At 34.0% G+C, this 16,218-nt stretch overlaps 1 protein-coding gene across 2 annotated transcripts in view; it reads left to right on the top strand.

Annotated features, from left to right (window-relative positions):
* MSR1 (macrophage scavenger receptor 1) overlaps positions 1-16,218 on the top strand; it is a 78,596-nt gene that overhangs the window by 15,380 nt on the left and 46,998 nt on the right. For both annotated transcript variants that reach the window (XM_035699955.2, XM_035699956.2), the window contains exons 4-5: positions 3,825-4,237; positions 9,153-9,339. In XM_035699955.2, coding sequence (XP_035555848.1) covers positions 3,825-4,237; positions 9,153-9,339 — 600 coding nt within the window. The remainder of the gene's footprint in view (positions 1-3,824; positions 4,238-9,152; positions 9,340-16,218) is intronic.

The following is a 16,218-nucleotide window of genomic DNA, read 5'->3' as shown; positions in this document are numbered from 1 at the left end:
CCATCCGGGTCTCCAGGATCACAACCTGGGCCCTGGGCCGAAGGTGGCGCTAAACCACTGAGCTACCCGGGCTGCCTGATGAAAGGTACTTCTTAATGATAAAAGCTACTCCATATGCTGTCATTTCTTAATGAAACTCCTGTATGTCTATCATAGTAAAACAACATCATAATGTCTCTGTTCAATAAAATACAATCTAGGGGGATCCCTGGGTGGCGCAGCGGTTTGGCGCCTGCCTTTGGCCCAGGGCGTGATCCTGGAGACCCAGGATCGAATCCCACATCGGGCTCCTGGTGCGTGGAGCCTGCTTCTCCCTCTGCCTGTGTCTCTGCCTCTCTCTTTTTCTCTGTGTGTGACTATCATAAATAAATAAAAATTAAAAAAAAAAAAATAAAATAAAATAAAATACAATCTAGGATTAATGCTGAAATACTGAAGATTCTTTAGCTCAAAATAATACAAATTTTTGGCAAGAAAAGATATTAGCAACATGAAGGAGTGAATGTGATCTCTGAATTCAAATATCACTCTCTCCCTGGGGGTTTGCACAAGCCATAAAAGTTTGTCTCCTTTCAAATATGAAATAGAAAAGTCACAAAATGCCATCTTTCCAATGGTAATGAAAGAGATGAACATTTGAAAATCTGAACTCTGGCATTCTTTAGCTAGATTTATGGTACAGAGTTAAACAGTTTTTTTTTTTTTGAAAAGTTAGGATTAAATTAGCTTTCCTATAGGATTTGGGAAAACAAACAACGTTGTGCTTGTAAATCTGTAAGCAAAATGTAGTCTTTATTGTCAACTTTATGGTGAAGTCCATGTCAGATGGAAACCTTTGGTCACGTGATATTTTGTCAGTTCAAGTCTTTCCTCTCCATCCTGTGAAAAAGATTTGCTTTATCCATATGAAATAAAAACTGTTTCCTGGAAGAGAAAAATTACACAGTTGAGCAATTAGATCACTATGCTTAGTAAAATAAAGTCCGGATACTACAGTAGTCATTGCAATGCCCAATCTCCCCCAGTTTTCTATATTAAACAATATTAATTGTTTATTGAAAATATTGATGCATACAGATAAATAACTCACAGAATTCGAATCCAAACTATTAATAACACAAAAGCTGAAAGTTACCAAATGTTTATCATATACCTGGAAATAATATAAGCACTTTACATATATTAGCTCATTGAATTATTTGACACCGACTATTAGTATCTATCATACAATTAGTATAATAGAAGCACTAACAGGATAATTTGCCCAAGATCACAGATTAAAAAGGAAAGAGTGAGAATTGCTAACCCAGGCAATTCCACTCCAGAACCTGGATTCTTACTTGCTACCTAAGAAAACAATAATCATCATGAAAGGAACATTTTTAAGGGACATATTTGAAATAGTTTTGTAAAAATTGTTAGCTTGGATCTCTATAATAGTCAAAATCCTTTCTCAGTTTTACATTTCCAGAATTGCTCAAACAGTGTTCTATACTTACAGGTGCTTAATATATAAATCATAGAATTAAATGCCTGAGTGAGCCTGTCAGTCCAGAACTTGCCCCTCACAATGTAATACATGTGATGAGATTAACTAAAAAATAGACTTTTTAAATCCACTTTATTGATAAAGTAAGAAGTATAAAATAATACAGACTGTGGTTTATATAGAAACATTGTCAAGCATTTTATTAACTCAAATAAGCTAATTTTAAAGAATATAACTAGAAAGACATGATATAATGTGGCTTCATAAAAATTAGGATTTAATCGCATACATAGCTTCATACTTATTCCTCATATAATAATAGCTACAATAGTAGCCATCATCAAACAGTTTAAGTAAAGATGGTGAAGACTGTAAACTAAGATCATATCTTTCATGGATAAGGCACTTTAATTTGAATAGAATTTTCCTATGGGCCACCTGTGTGCTGTGGGATTTACATACCTTATCTTATGCATCCTGAACACCACTGTTGGAGGTAGTTACTACCTATCTTTGAGGAACCTAAGAAGAGAACTTTCCCAAAGTACCCCAGCTAGTAATTGAGGAATGGAACTAGATTCTAGAATCAGGCAGCTTGTTCCTGACTAAACACCAGCCTTTCATTTATATAGCAGGTAACCTTGAACTCAGGGTGGAACTAATTATCTTTTATGTGTTATGTCACTTAATTCTCAAAAATCCATGTGGCTGATAATATTGCCATATCATTTTTTACTAAGAAAACTTACATATCAGGTATAGCTCTTTATGTAGATATATATTTCAAACCATAGACAGAAACTCTTTTTATTGCTAAGTAATGATCAAATGTGAAAAATCTTAATGCATTCAAAATAAATGAATAAAAGACATATATATGTAGATAAAATAATATAGATAGATACAGAGGGAGATATGAAAAAACAAAATCTTAACTATCACTGATCAGTACTAAAATGTTATTTAATATTTTCTTTATTGTGCATAATTATGTGCTCTTTTTATCTGCAAAGCTAATGTTTATGCCTTTCATGATTTGAAGCTCCTTACATGTTGCTCTAGATCCTTTCACAGAGTAATTGCCTTTTTTAGAGGACATGTGCCCATTTGGAAATATATATTGGCAGCTCTGTGTATTCCCCAAATACCATTTAATAAATAAGGAAGGAAGGAAGGAAGGAAGGAAGGAAGGAAGGAAGGAAGGAAGGAAGGAAGGAAGAAAGGAAGAAGGAAGGAAGGAAGGAAGATCTTTCTTTCTTTCTTTCTTTCTTTCTTTCTTTCTTTCTTTCCTTCTTTCCTTCTTTCCTTCTTTCCTTCTCTTCCTTTCTTCCTTTCTTCCTTTCATTCCTTTTTAGGAAATAATTACTTAAAAGATTGTTTATCAAAGCATTGGGTATATTAGTAAAAACAGAACAAATTAAGCGAAGGAGTTTTGTTAAATAAATCTGGTAGATCCATGCAGATAATACATTGGTATTAAAATTATTTTTGTAATAATAACATGCTAGTGAAAAGAGACAGATTTGGTATACATACAACCAAAATGTTGGCATTTAACTCAGGATAGTGAGATTAATGGTAAATTATTTTTTCTTTGTTACAACCAAAATGTTGGCATTTAACTCAGGATAGTGAGATTAATGGTAAATTATTTTTTCTTTGTTACCTACCTTTTTTCCTTGTTACCTAAAAGTTTTCATTATGAATATATATTTTAGAATGGGTAAAGAGAAATATTTTAAAAATAATATTTTTTAAAGTGAAAAAAATATTTGCTCAATTTCCTGTCCCACCAATAATAAATTAGGCCTGCATAAACTGAAAATGACAATTCTCTGCCAGCTTAAGTGATTGGATGAGGAAGATGAGCCAACAATTTATTCATATGGTGGATAACACTAATACTTATACTTTTACCACATATTGTTTTTGTCACATCATTTATCTTCCTAACAGCTAATGTATTCAACATGCTTGCTTCAGGTACTGTATTAAGCATTATCTCATTTTATTCTAACAAACCTGAGGAGTAGGACACAATGCACTTCATAATCATACTGTCAAAGCCAAATACGGTGGTTCCAAAGATGCATATAAGCAAATTCAGAAAGAATGACTTGATCCTAGAATAAATTCTAATGTAAAGTGGGAAAAGGAGGCTGTCTTCCTTTCTATAATGTGTGTCATGTGGTTCACACATTGTATATTTAAAATAAGTACCCAGTTTAGGACAGCATTCAAAATGTTAGAATGAAATGGAATGAAACAGAATGGAATGGTATATGTATTTAAGGACACAGGCCATGACTCTGTTTATTTTTACTTAAATATACAGCACAGCTCCTGAAGTGGGAAATGAAGAATTGCACAGTTGATCCAATTAAGGCAAATGATATATCTCAAAGTCTCACAGGAAAAGGAAATGACAGTGAAGATGAGATGAGATTTCAAGAAGTTGTTATGGAACAAATGAGCAACATGGAGAAGAGAATCCAATACATTTCAGATACAGAAGCCAATCTCATAGATTCAGAGCATTTCCAGAATTTTAGTCTGGTGACTGATCAAAGATTTAATGATGTTCTTCTCCAGCTGAGTACCTTGGTTTCCTCAGTTCGGGGACATGGAAACATGATAGATGAAATCTCCAAGTCGTTAATAAATCTGAATACCACATTGCTTGATTTGCAGCTCAATATCAAAACACTGAATGACAAAGTCCAAGACAATACATTTAAACAGCAAGAGGTAAGAGTTTTTGTATTAGAAGGGTCATATGCTGGATTGAATCCAATCTAGATCTTGTCTCCTCAGCTAGTTCAAGAAAACAAAATTTGCAAACCCCATTTCAACATCATCCAACTTGCTCTGATTCCTCTGGCAATCTTACCAGAAGGTTTTACGTGAATTTACCTACTGTCTTCTCCAGATTCCCAACAAAATGGGGAATTTTTTCCATTGGATATAGACTCTCTTGAAGTATTTTAATTATATAAATCCTTTTATAGTACCTCTTAAGACGCATCTAAGCCAATTATAATTTTTAGATTATCTTAGTAGGTACTCTGTATTTGTAAATTTTACAACAGGCCCAAATTTCTTTATCATCAAAGAAATGGAAACCTTATTTACAGTAATAACATCAAAATCAACATTTTAAAATAGTTTATTTCATCATTCCCAAGAAGTATACATAAGTTTTAATGTGTAAAGATAACTTTAAAGAATTAAACTTTGAATAATATATACATTTTATTTTTATCATAGACTCAAATACACAAGAAAGCAAGCAATGTTTAAACCAACTTGCCAGCAAGTTTCATTGTAGGGCCAGATGTAAACATTTTAGACTTTGGGGACTACAAGGTTTCCCTTGGGACTACTCACCTCTGCCATTGTAGTATAAAAGCAGCCATGGACAATATGTAGACACACAAGGAAAGCTGTGATCTAGTTATTTACAAAAACAGACTTTAGCCCATGGACCATAATTTTCTCACCTCTGCTATAGACTATTCTGTGGCCAACTGGCTGGATTACCTTGTACTGATGAGAAAGAAATTAAGAAGCAAGTCCCTTATTTTGAAATTGTATTGTTGTTGTTGTTAAATAATTATAACTATTCCATACCATAAAAAATAAGCACAACTAAAATTTAACTACTCTTGTGAAACAACAACCTTTGTATTATCAAATATCTGAGACCTAAGATCATAATTAACATGAAGTCTATAAAATGTCCACTATTAGCTAAGCAACATTGGCATCTTGGTAGTAGAATTTAATTCGAATAGACTCATTTTTGATTAATGAAATTGCTTTCTATATGGAGACAGTATTAACGGTAGTGATTTTTAAAAAAGAATGTCACTTACTAATAAACCTCTAAAATTATAACATGAGGTAAAAACCAACTAAACTATTGACTAGACAAAACAGGATAAGAAGGGTAAGAAGGAATAGTGTACATCCTTTATTTGTAAGGTACAATCACTCAGAACTTTTGAATTTCACATGATCCTGGTCTTAAGATGTCAGAAAACAATGGCATGGCTATATGAATGTGGGGATTTTGTTGTAAATGTCATCCCAACACCAGCCTTGATATTCTGTGTTTATTCCAGGTCACCTATTCCAAAATCTGACTGTTTCCCACACTGTTAACAAGTATCTAAGTATATCAATTACTATTGGAATACCAAAGACTTAAGCTATGGAAGGGTAGAGAGATTCACAAAGTAGTAAGTGTCAACAGGGCAGAAGAATATGGGAGACAGATAAATAAAATTTCAGTTATAAAAGTAATAACTGATTAAGTAGGAAGGAAAGAAGGGAGAAGAAATATCATTTTATGTAAAAACAGAAGAGCAGTGAGACAGGGTGAGGAGAGAGAGAGAGAAGATGGGCCAGATGGGAAGACAGGATGTATTTGGTATTGCTAATGCTCTAGAGTCAGTAGAAACTATAGGATATCTATGAACTCACATCAAGAGTTGAAACTAAATTGGAAACTATTTGGAAGAATAGTTCACTAGAAATCCTGAACATGTTTGAAGTGATAATTATTGGAAATAATCAAAATCTGATAATCAGTGAACTGTTTGAATTTGGATAGATTGCACTCATGTTTTGGAGGGGGTCCCAGCATTAGAAATGAAAGTACAAGGGAATGGAGGGACTTCCAAAGCTATTTTTTTTAGGCAGTAATCACTTGTAGAGATTTAGAAACCAGGTCAGTACTAGTGTATGTACATGGATGTGTGTGTGTGTGTGTGTGTGTGCATACACACGTGCTCATTGAAAACAATATTCAGACTCTCATCCCCATTGCTTAAACAATTTTATTCATCTTTGAGTCTCTAGCCCAATGCAAGAATAAGTAAATTAAGTGAATGCCTGAATCAGCAAATGTTGTCTGAGGGAAAGGCTTATAAGTGATACCAGCATGATGCCTATCAAGGACAGACCAAACATCAGTTTGAGGGAAAAAAAGTACACTAGCACAAAAGAAAAGAGAGAGGTGAGAATTCATCATGTCCATTGTTCATAGAAAGGACTGTAAGACTGCAAGATTAAATGCCAGTTTCCAGCGGGGCTCCTGATGGTAGAGTATGTACAGAGTGTATGGATGCCAAATAGACTTTAAAAAAAGTTAAGTGAACTTTCCCTCTTCCCAATAAAAATCACTTCAAGTGAAATCTGGGTAATATGAGCCCCATATGCAGTTTTCAAAAAAGGGAATAAAAAGGCAGCTTCAGCTTTGTGTATGAAAAACATGGGCAAGTCCTGGTTTTTTGGTAGCGAAATCAACTACTAGTCCCCTGCCCTCTGTTATGTGGATATCTGGAACTACCTAATATACCGGAAGCAATCTGTAGCCACTCAAATGAAGTTGAGCATAATTTTTATGTTGCTGTGCTTTACAAACATCCATGCTCACATCCATGCTTTATACATGTTTTTCCAAATTGTACTTATTTTAAATGTTATATGAGTTTCAGGTGTACAATATAGTGATTTGACAGTTCTACACATTGACTCAGTACTCACCACAATAAATGTAGTCACCATCTGTCTCCATACATTATCACAATGTTACTGACTATATTTCCTGTACTATACCTTTCATCATCATGACTTATATCATATTGTATGGAAAATGCCAAATAGCCAAGGAAGGAGGAGACAGAGTAGAGATAACAGAATAGGGTTTTGGATGGGGGAAGGCACAGTTAGAACAGTAAAAACTGATAAGGTTCTCTGCTTGAGTGGAGTGCCACTGAAGAGGAAAATCTAGATATCTGTTTATTTCTTTTCAAAGACTCTACATCCTGACTTGCCTTGCCCCCCTTCACCTCAACTTGTCCAGTCCAGCCAAGGCAAGTGTAATATTCTCTTTGTACCTGGATTAGGGAGCAAAATGCCCTGGCTTATTTCTATGGAAATGAGAAGATACCAGCAGTTAAGCAGAAATGTCCTTGTAAAAGTTGATAGCATACCGTGAAGACAGAATATGCAATAAAGGTAGAACAGAGCAGGGCACCTGGGAGGCTCATGGTTGAGCATCTGCCTTTGGCTCGGGTCATAATATTGGGCTTCTGGGATCGAGTCCTGTATCAGGCTCCCCTGCAGGGAGCCTCCTTCTCCCTCTGCCCATGTCTCTGCCTCTCTTTGTGTCACTCATGAACAAATAAATAAAATCTTTAATAATAATAAAAAAAAAGAGTAGAACAGAGGGACAGAATACGTAACCAGAATGGAAGAGGTTTCCTACATCAGAAACAGACCAACACCCAAAGGAAAACCAAGCCAAAGTCTTGAAAGGAAAAGTAATAAAAACAAACATTGTCAAAAACTTTATGACTGTATACGTAGCCTCATCATAATTTGAAAAGCAAAGTAAGTAGAATGACTTTATATATTTACTCTTAACTCTGCAAACTTAAATATGTTGAAGGTTCTCAGCATTTGAGCACAAAAATAGGCACTGATATATAGTTAGTAAGATTTAAAAAATAGTGCTATATATTTGGGGGCACTGCAGCAGTACTGAACAAAAAGTTGAATATTTAGTTCCTCTGATTGGATCTGCTTCCATGAAGCTGTCCTCTAGAAGCACTTGTACAGATATGTAAATATATATGCAATGTTGTAGCATTGCTTTAAAGATGTAAAAAAAAAAAAGTATGCAGCTAAAACTGAAATCTCTAGGAATCTTAAATTATGAAAAATACATAAATATAATTCCACTAAGTTACTGAAAATAAGGCAGTCTCTAAATATTTTCATAGGTAAATATCCTTAATATATTATTGAGTGGAAAATGAAAGCATTATGATCTCTCCTGTTCACAATCTATGTATGCTTGTATGTATATAAATACACACAAAATATATATGTATTTGAAAACATAAAGTAATAATGAAATTTCACAGAGATAGTAAAAACTGAAAGTAAGAGGGGCAGCTGGATCTCCTTTCGGCTCAGGTTGTGATCCCAGGATGCTGAGATTGGCCTGCTTCAGGCTCCCTGCTCAGTGGGGGGTGTGCTTCTCCCTTTCCCTCTGCCCCCCGCCATGCTCCTGCTCTCTCTCACTCTCGTTCTCTCTCTCTCTCTCTCAAATAAATAATTTTTTTTAAAAAATTAAAAGTAAGACATTAAATTCTAATTGAGAGTTTCCTGAATGTGAAAACTATCCTGAAATATTTATCATTACCACTGAGAATAATGACATTAAACTTTATTATTCCTATAAAACAGTTTAATATATAAATTCTATCAAATTCACATATTGGAATATGTAGCTAATCTAATTACACCACAAAAAAATTTCAATTTTGATAAATTAAAAATCCTACAAGTTTTTAATTTCCTTTTTAGCATTTTGACATCTATATATTTAGGAATTGAAGAATATCCTAGGTATATTTAACTAATTTTGAAGGAACAGGGAGTGTAACAATTCAGCCATTCAGTTAAAAGAGGAAATACTTCAAAACCAAAAACTTACTGTTTCAAGACTGTTCTTTAACTTCCATATTTTTATTCTGTAATATTCTGTAATTTTGCTTTTGAAAAACCTGGCTTCAAGGGTTTCTTAAACTTACATATTTTATAATTATGTGTGTAATAAAAATTGTGGGTGCTTGCTTATGTTTCACAGGACATGAGTAGATTAGAAGAGCGTCTGTACAATGCATCAGCAGAAATTATGTCTATGAAAGAAAAACAAGTGAATTTGGAACAGGAAATAAAAGGAGAAGTGAAACTACTGAATAACATCACTAATGATCTCAGACTGAAAGATTGGGAACACTCTCAGACATTGAAAAATATCACTTTAATTCAAGGTAAAATATTTTCTCATTCCTCCAGAAAACAATATATTAAAATATACTGTTATGTGCAGAGTTGGCGTTTGAAATCTTGTGGTGTAAAATAGTTCTTGAGCATACAAATGTCCAGAGAGAGGAATTTTGAATCTTATCAAGATATGGCAAGATAACAGTATCATGGTATTCTTTAATGGAAAGTTATTTTAAAAAATATCTTTAAGGTCTTATGAGTCATTGTTTAAAATACTCAATATTAATGAACATGAATAGAAGTTTTCTGTATGACACCAAATTCTTTACCTATCCACAAATCAGACTTGTTAATTCTTTTTTTCAAAACTTCCAGATTCTTTTTTATTTCTTACCTGACTGTATTATTAGTTAGTAAGGTCTTTGAACTCCATAGTATAACAAAATGATAATAAATTTGCCAAGTTTCTTCTTTAGTCCGTGTTGATAAACCATGGTAATTTAATATACACATCATATATATTTTTACTCTAGCTTTTATTTCCATTTTATTATTTTTTTCTTTTTAAAGATTTTATTTATTTATTCATGAGAGACACAGAGAGGGAGGCAGGCAGAGGCATAGGCAGAGGGAGAAGCAGGCTCCATGCAGGGAGCCTGATGTGGACTCCATCCTGGAACTGTGGGATCACGCCCTGAGCCGAAGGCAGATTCTCACCACTGAGCCACTCAGGCATCCCTTTTATTTCCATTTTAAATATTTTCTCATATTTTACATTGTATTAGGCTTGTCTTATATAAAGAACACATTTATTGATTGATTTAAAAAAATTTTTTTTAAGATTTTAATTCTAAGTAATCTCTATACCCAACATGGGGCTCAAACTCACAACCCTGAGATCAAGAGTTGCAGATCAAGAGCCAGCCAGGCACCCCAAGAACACTTTTTTTAAAATGTGCAATCTAGCCATTTCTTTTCACCCTACTTATTTCTACCATCTTATTTTGTGCTGTTTTTGCCCAGTTTTATGTTCCGTTTGCTTTCCTTTCTTGTCCACTTTTGGATTGATTAAGATTTTTCTCATTGAATTTTTCCTTCTGCCAAAGGCACCAAAAAGATTTTGGAGACTTTCTAATCTATTTCTATTTTGTTGATGATTGTCCTTGAACTTTGTTGATGATTGTCCTTGAACTTTATCTAACAAAGTCTAACGTTGATCAATATCTTTACCTCGATCCCAAATATACAGAGAACGTAAAAATTTGTGTAATGACTCCTTTCCCTGATCTTCTGTTTTTGAGTATACTTTATTCTGTTTTATGTAGTTTTTAAAAAAAAACAAGAGTCAGTATTATTTTTCTTACATTATATAGACCACGTTAAAATTTGCACATAGATCCAATTTTCCTTTTTTCTAAATGCACCTCAGACATCACTTCTGGGATCATTTTCCTTCTTCCTAAAGTATATCTCTTGGAGGTTCATTTAGTGAAAGTCCAAAAAGTAAGACCTTTTGATTTCATTTTCTCTACTTTTGTCCTTGCTCTTTAAAATTGTTCTACTACATATGTATTTCTTAGGTTGACAGCTATTCTGGTTATTTCTATCAGTATTTTGAAGATATTTCCCTGGCTTTTGGCTTTCCTTGCTGTTTTAAAAATGACTGCCAATCTGCTTGTCATTCTTCTTATCTTCATTACCTGCAATTTCACAAATTGTGTTTTTATATTGATAATTTATTCATTTTGCTTTGTTTTTACTTCTTATATTTGTAGATCTAAATCCTTCATAAATTCAGGAAAGTTGTCAGCTTCAGTCTCTCTGAATTCTGTTTCTTTACAACTGTCTCCATCCTTTCTTCTGTAATTCAAATTAAATTAATCTTAGATCCTCTTATTCTAGCTTCCATGTCTGTTAAACTCTGATTTATAATTTTAATATTTTTATTGGATTAATAATAAATAGAAGTCCATGAGATTTTTTAAATTATATAACACTAGGGGAACAATATTTTAAGTCTGCTATCCAAGTATTAACAAGAAAAAAAATTTAAAGCAAGTCCCAAAAATTATATATAGTGCAATTTTTGTTACTAATTATCACAGTTTAGCAAAAGCAAGTAATGTGTTTTTATAGCTGCAGACATATGTAATTAGAATGGTGGCTTTTGGGATCCCTGGGTGGCGCAGCGGTTTGGCGCCTGCCTTTGGCCTAGGGCGCGATCCTGGAGACCCGGGATCGAATCCCACATCGGGCTCCCGGTGCATGGAGCCTGCTTCTCCCTCTGCCTATGTCTCTGCCTCTCTCTCTCTCTCTCTCTGTGACTATCATAAATAAATAAAAATTAAAAAAAAAAAAAAGAATGGTGGCTTTTAAAGTGCAGAAAATTGGGTGAGAAATATAAAATTCAGGTTAATGTTTAACCCTAAAAAGGAAGAAGATGAATGGGATTGGGGAGCATCTAAATAGAGATCTATTTCATGGTTTGTGACATTGCAGAGGTATTCTCTTCATTATTGTTCTTTACATCTTACTTACATGGAATATGTTGCATGTATTTTTAAATTATTACATTAAGACAGATGATAAAAAAAATAAATAAAACAGATGATAAAGAAAAAATTGAATTAATCAGCATTCCCTCTAACAATTAGACAACTCCATTTTGGATTTCAAATAAATATCCACAATTTTATACATCCAAAACCAAACTCTTAATTCTTGAGCGTCCTACCCCATTCACTCCCCCAATCTGTTGCTTACTCAGCCTTGTATATCAGCCAAATCATTATCCAACTAGTTACCCACTAGATCTCGGAAACTACCTTTAATGTCTTTCCATCACTTCCTACATCCTATCCATCTATGAGTCCTGTTAATTCTTCTTGCACACAATATGTCAAATAAAACCACTTCTCACTATTTCCTCTGCTACTACTCTGATTCAAGCAACTATACTTGTCTGATGCATTACATCTACTTCTCATTTGTTCTCCTTGATTCGACTTTTAACTCATTCTACGTTATAAAGAGCAAAAGAGTGGTATTTTAAGAAGTTTGTAAATGTTTTAGCTCTCATGCTTAAGCCTATCCAGTATTTTTGCCATTGACTTGGAATAAATCTAAATTCCTACCTAGTCTGGATCCCATCTACTAGCCTGCTCTCATTTTCCTATTTCCCCTCTGGCATTCCCTCTGTCTAGCTTGGAAATCTGGAAAAATGAAAGTGAAACTTAAAAGTATAAATGACTAGGGAGGAAGTGTTAGTTTCATGTCTTACTGTCTATAATGTGCACTGCACTCTCATCCTCTCTCTTGAAATGTTCTCTTAGAAGTCCACTCCTTCTTGGATGCACTCAAAAACACCTTTTGAGAGGTCATTTTTTACTCCACCATCCCTCTATGTCATCTTTTGCTTTAACTTCCTCACAATACTTAGCACTTCATGAAATTGTTCCATATCTACATTGGCTCATTTGTTTAGCATACATCTTCTCTAATAGCATGTGAGTTCCCTGAGGTGGGGTTTCTTCTCTCTCATCTCTCTCTCTCTGCCCAGCACCTGTTAGAGTGCCTGCTATATAGTGGGTGAGCAAATATATATATGTTGAATAAATAAGTGAAACTAGCACTTTCTTTTTATTGAGTCATGCTTTGTAATGACAGGGTCATTTTTCCAGATTTCCAACATAACAATTTTAATTGTTTTTATTCTTTCTTCCAAGGCTACTGTTAGTTCTTAGGTTCTATATTCCCTATCCCCTTATTGCTTCTTTATATTCTTGTGTAAACATTTCTTACCACTGCTCTACCAGACTATTATTGAAAACGTCTCCCAATCATTTCCTTCCTTGTTTTTTTTTCTTTCAGACTGTAATCCTATCTGCACTCTTGTGAAAATCCAGTCCTCCTACAGAGAAACCCTAGATTATAAGCCTATCACTTCCTCATTCTACATTTCTCTGTGTGGCACTCGGAATCTTCTATAATGTATCTTTTAACCACTTTTAAATACCTAATTCCCTCCATTTTCTCTTTTTGATGCCAAATACTTCAAGTGATTTAACTGTGATTCTAACATATCCAGTACTTTTGACATCCTACCTCATGCCTTTGCCTTCAGTTGAAATACCTTCTCTTCTACTTCTATCTAAAAATGCCGTATCTCTCATTTAATGTCCAACTAACGTGAATACTTCTCTAGTTCCATCAGAGTGATACTCTTTCTGACATTTATGTCTTGCTTAATATTGTACACTAGGTATTCTTTAGTAAGAGAAATCTTCACATGATAGTCATATCTAGAAGTATCTCACATTGTCTTCTAGTGCAGTGTTACCTCTTCTTGAAAACAATACATCCCTTAACATTAGGGGTTATTTTTTATATTCTCTACTACATCTAGGCATAAAACAAATTTTTAATAAATACTTGTGAAACTATAACCCAAGAAAAACAAATCGTACAAATTAATGAGTGCCTTATCATTTTTTGGTTGTAGGATTAGCCATCTTTGTGTCCCCTGTTTTGATATTAACAATTGCTAAGTAGTCATGAAGATAAAGGAGACAACAATTCATTCCAGGAATAATGGAAAAACAGATGCCAGAAATGAAGTCAGTTAAGTTTGGAATAGGATAGCCTAGAATGTCAGGAAAGAAGTGGTCTAGTTCTGGTTTTAACCAACTAGCGTTAAGACCTTGGACAATTTACACCCTCTGATCCCTCTATATATATGTCTGACTAAGAAATCTTTAAGTCTTTTTCCAGATTTAAAGGTATCTAAGACAACAAGCATGAAAACTAAAAAAAAAAAAAAAAGAGAGAGAGAGAGGCAGGTTTAAGCAGCAATAGCCTAGAAGATTTGGTAGATTTTTATGATGACAAGGAAAGATTAAGAATGAAGTAGAAAATGTATGATCATCATGAATAGGACACAGAGAAGCATAGCTCTGGAAATTTAGGCAGATATTATTAGTTCTTTGGTATCATCTAGGATTTTAAATGATAGGATATGCCTAGGTTTGCTTTTCTAGTGAACTGCGTAATTTTTATCTCTGATATTTATGGTTACTGAGTATTCTAAATCAGTTCTTTTTTGTGGCTATGTAGAAATCTCAGTTTCCTACTAAGCTTTCTTTAAAAAAATCATAGAGAGGGATCTAAGTAGTGGATTTTGTATGTGTGTTTTATAGAGGGAATTGTCCATGGCAAATTATTGCTGCAGCATTTACGAATTATCCCTGTAACTTTGCACTTAGAAGGTATTAAATTTGAAGAAAAATAGTGTGAATTCTTAAGGCTTGATAGTAATTCAGAACAAAGAAGGTGACTGCAAAGACACCAAGTCTCCTGACTTTCAGTTTTTCATTTTTTCTTCTATAACATAGCAGAATAGATAGCTATATTTCTATATATAGTTGATGGAGGTACTATTTTTTTAAAAGCTGGAACTGCAGGAAATACGAGGGTGAAATTGACACAATACATTCAAGCCAGATAAAAATCTCTAGCCTGGTCCAAGTACAGGATGATTAGGATGTGACCTACAACAGGCATGGAGAGGAGACCACTTTTAGAAGGTAGCATGATAGCATCATGTTGACCATGTTCTCAAAAGTTCTACACACAAAACTAAAAGAAAACTGGTTTATGATCTGTGTACTTCTATCCCCCCAAAATATGTAAAAGACACTAAAAATATTTATTGAGATACTTGCCAGATTTTGTTTTAGGCAGTAGAAGAGATACAACAATATATATAAAAATGAAACATAATAAGTGAGATTAATATTGCATGAAGAATAAAATAACAATAAAAATGTAACAGCGAACACACCTAGTTAGAGTTCTGTAAGGCATACCTGGTTTTCTTACTCTGGGATTTAGAAACCTGGTATCAGCATTTTATATGAAAATACAGAGAGGTATCTTACTCAGAATTATATAAAATAATGCATGTATTTGTTATGATTGAAATTACTTCTCCAACATTAGAGCTATAGGCAGTTATTCTACAGAGTTACCTGCAAAATAATTGAAAGGGAAGTGTTTATGAAAGAGTTCCACTTCTCACTGGCTGAATAAATGGTGAAAACTCCTAACCACAGAGGCTAAGAACAGTGATCTAGTCTGTGAGTCTCGTTTCTTGTCTCACACATTCTGCTTTTTCCTGGAATATCTGTGTCTTGCTTTAGAGCTCTAATTACTGTATCAAAATCTTTCCTTGTGCACTTCTTTTTCTTTTTTCCCCAAGACACCACCCTTGAGAACTGTGGCTTTGCTTCCTTTCAATTTGCTCAGCAAAATACAGGCTGCAAATTGAGTCTTTCTTACTTGCCCTTAATTTTGTTAATGTGTAGAGATGAATGAACTGCAGCAGGGTTCATGGTGGTGGCAGTGCAACCCCCTGCTGTGGGGAAGATCTGCATTTTTTGTGGAATGGGAGATTCATACAGATTCTCACTGATGTAGAAGAATGGTGTTTCTTATGCAACACCTAAATATATGTCTCTGGTATTAAGCAATAGCTTACAGGAATTTGCATGATTATGTAAAAAAAAAAAAATAAAAAGCCAAACAAAACAAAACAAAACAAAAAGTGCAGGTACACACACGAGAAATGAATGTTAATGGTTAGTCTCTTAAGATGATCAAATTCTGAGTTATATTTTTTCTAGGTTTTTGTATTTCCTGTAATAAGTAGAGTTGCTTTTGTAATGAAAATACAATAAAATATTACTGCCCCATGTTGCATTTGAAGTGAAAGGGGCAATGTGCCATTGAGAAGAACAGTGATGTCTTAAAAATCAAGTAACCAGGGAAGGAAGGTTCTAAAATCTAAATTGGACCTTGAAAAATGGAACAGATCAGAAAAAATGGAGAGAAGCAGGGATGGGACTTGAAAGGAAATAACATGAACA

The sequence above is a fragment of the Canis lupus genome, chromosome 16 (assembly GCF_003254725.2).
Source record: "Canis lupus dingo isolate Sandy chromosome 16, ASM325472v2, whole genome shotgun sequence".
NCBI lineage: Eukaryota > Metazoa > Chordata > Mammalia > Carnivora > Canidae > Canis > Canis lupus.
Note: the sequence above shows the minus strand (reverse complement) of the source record. Positions and strands in the feature narration are given on the sequence as shown.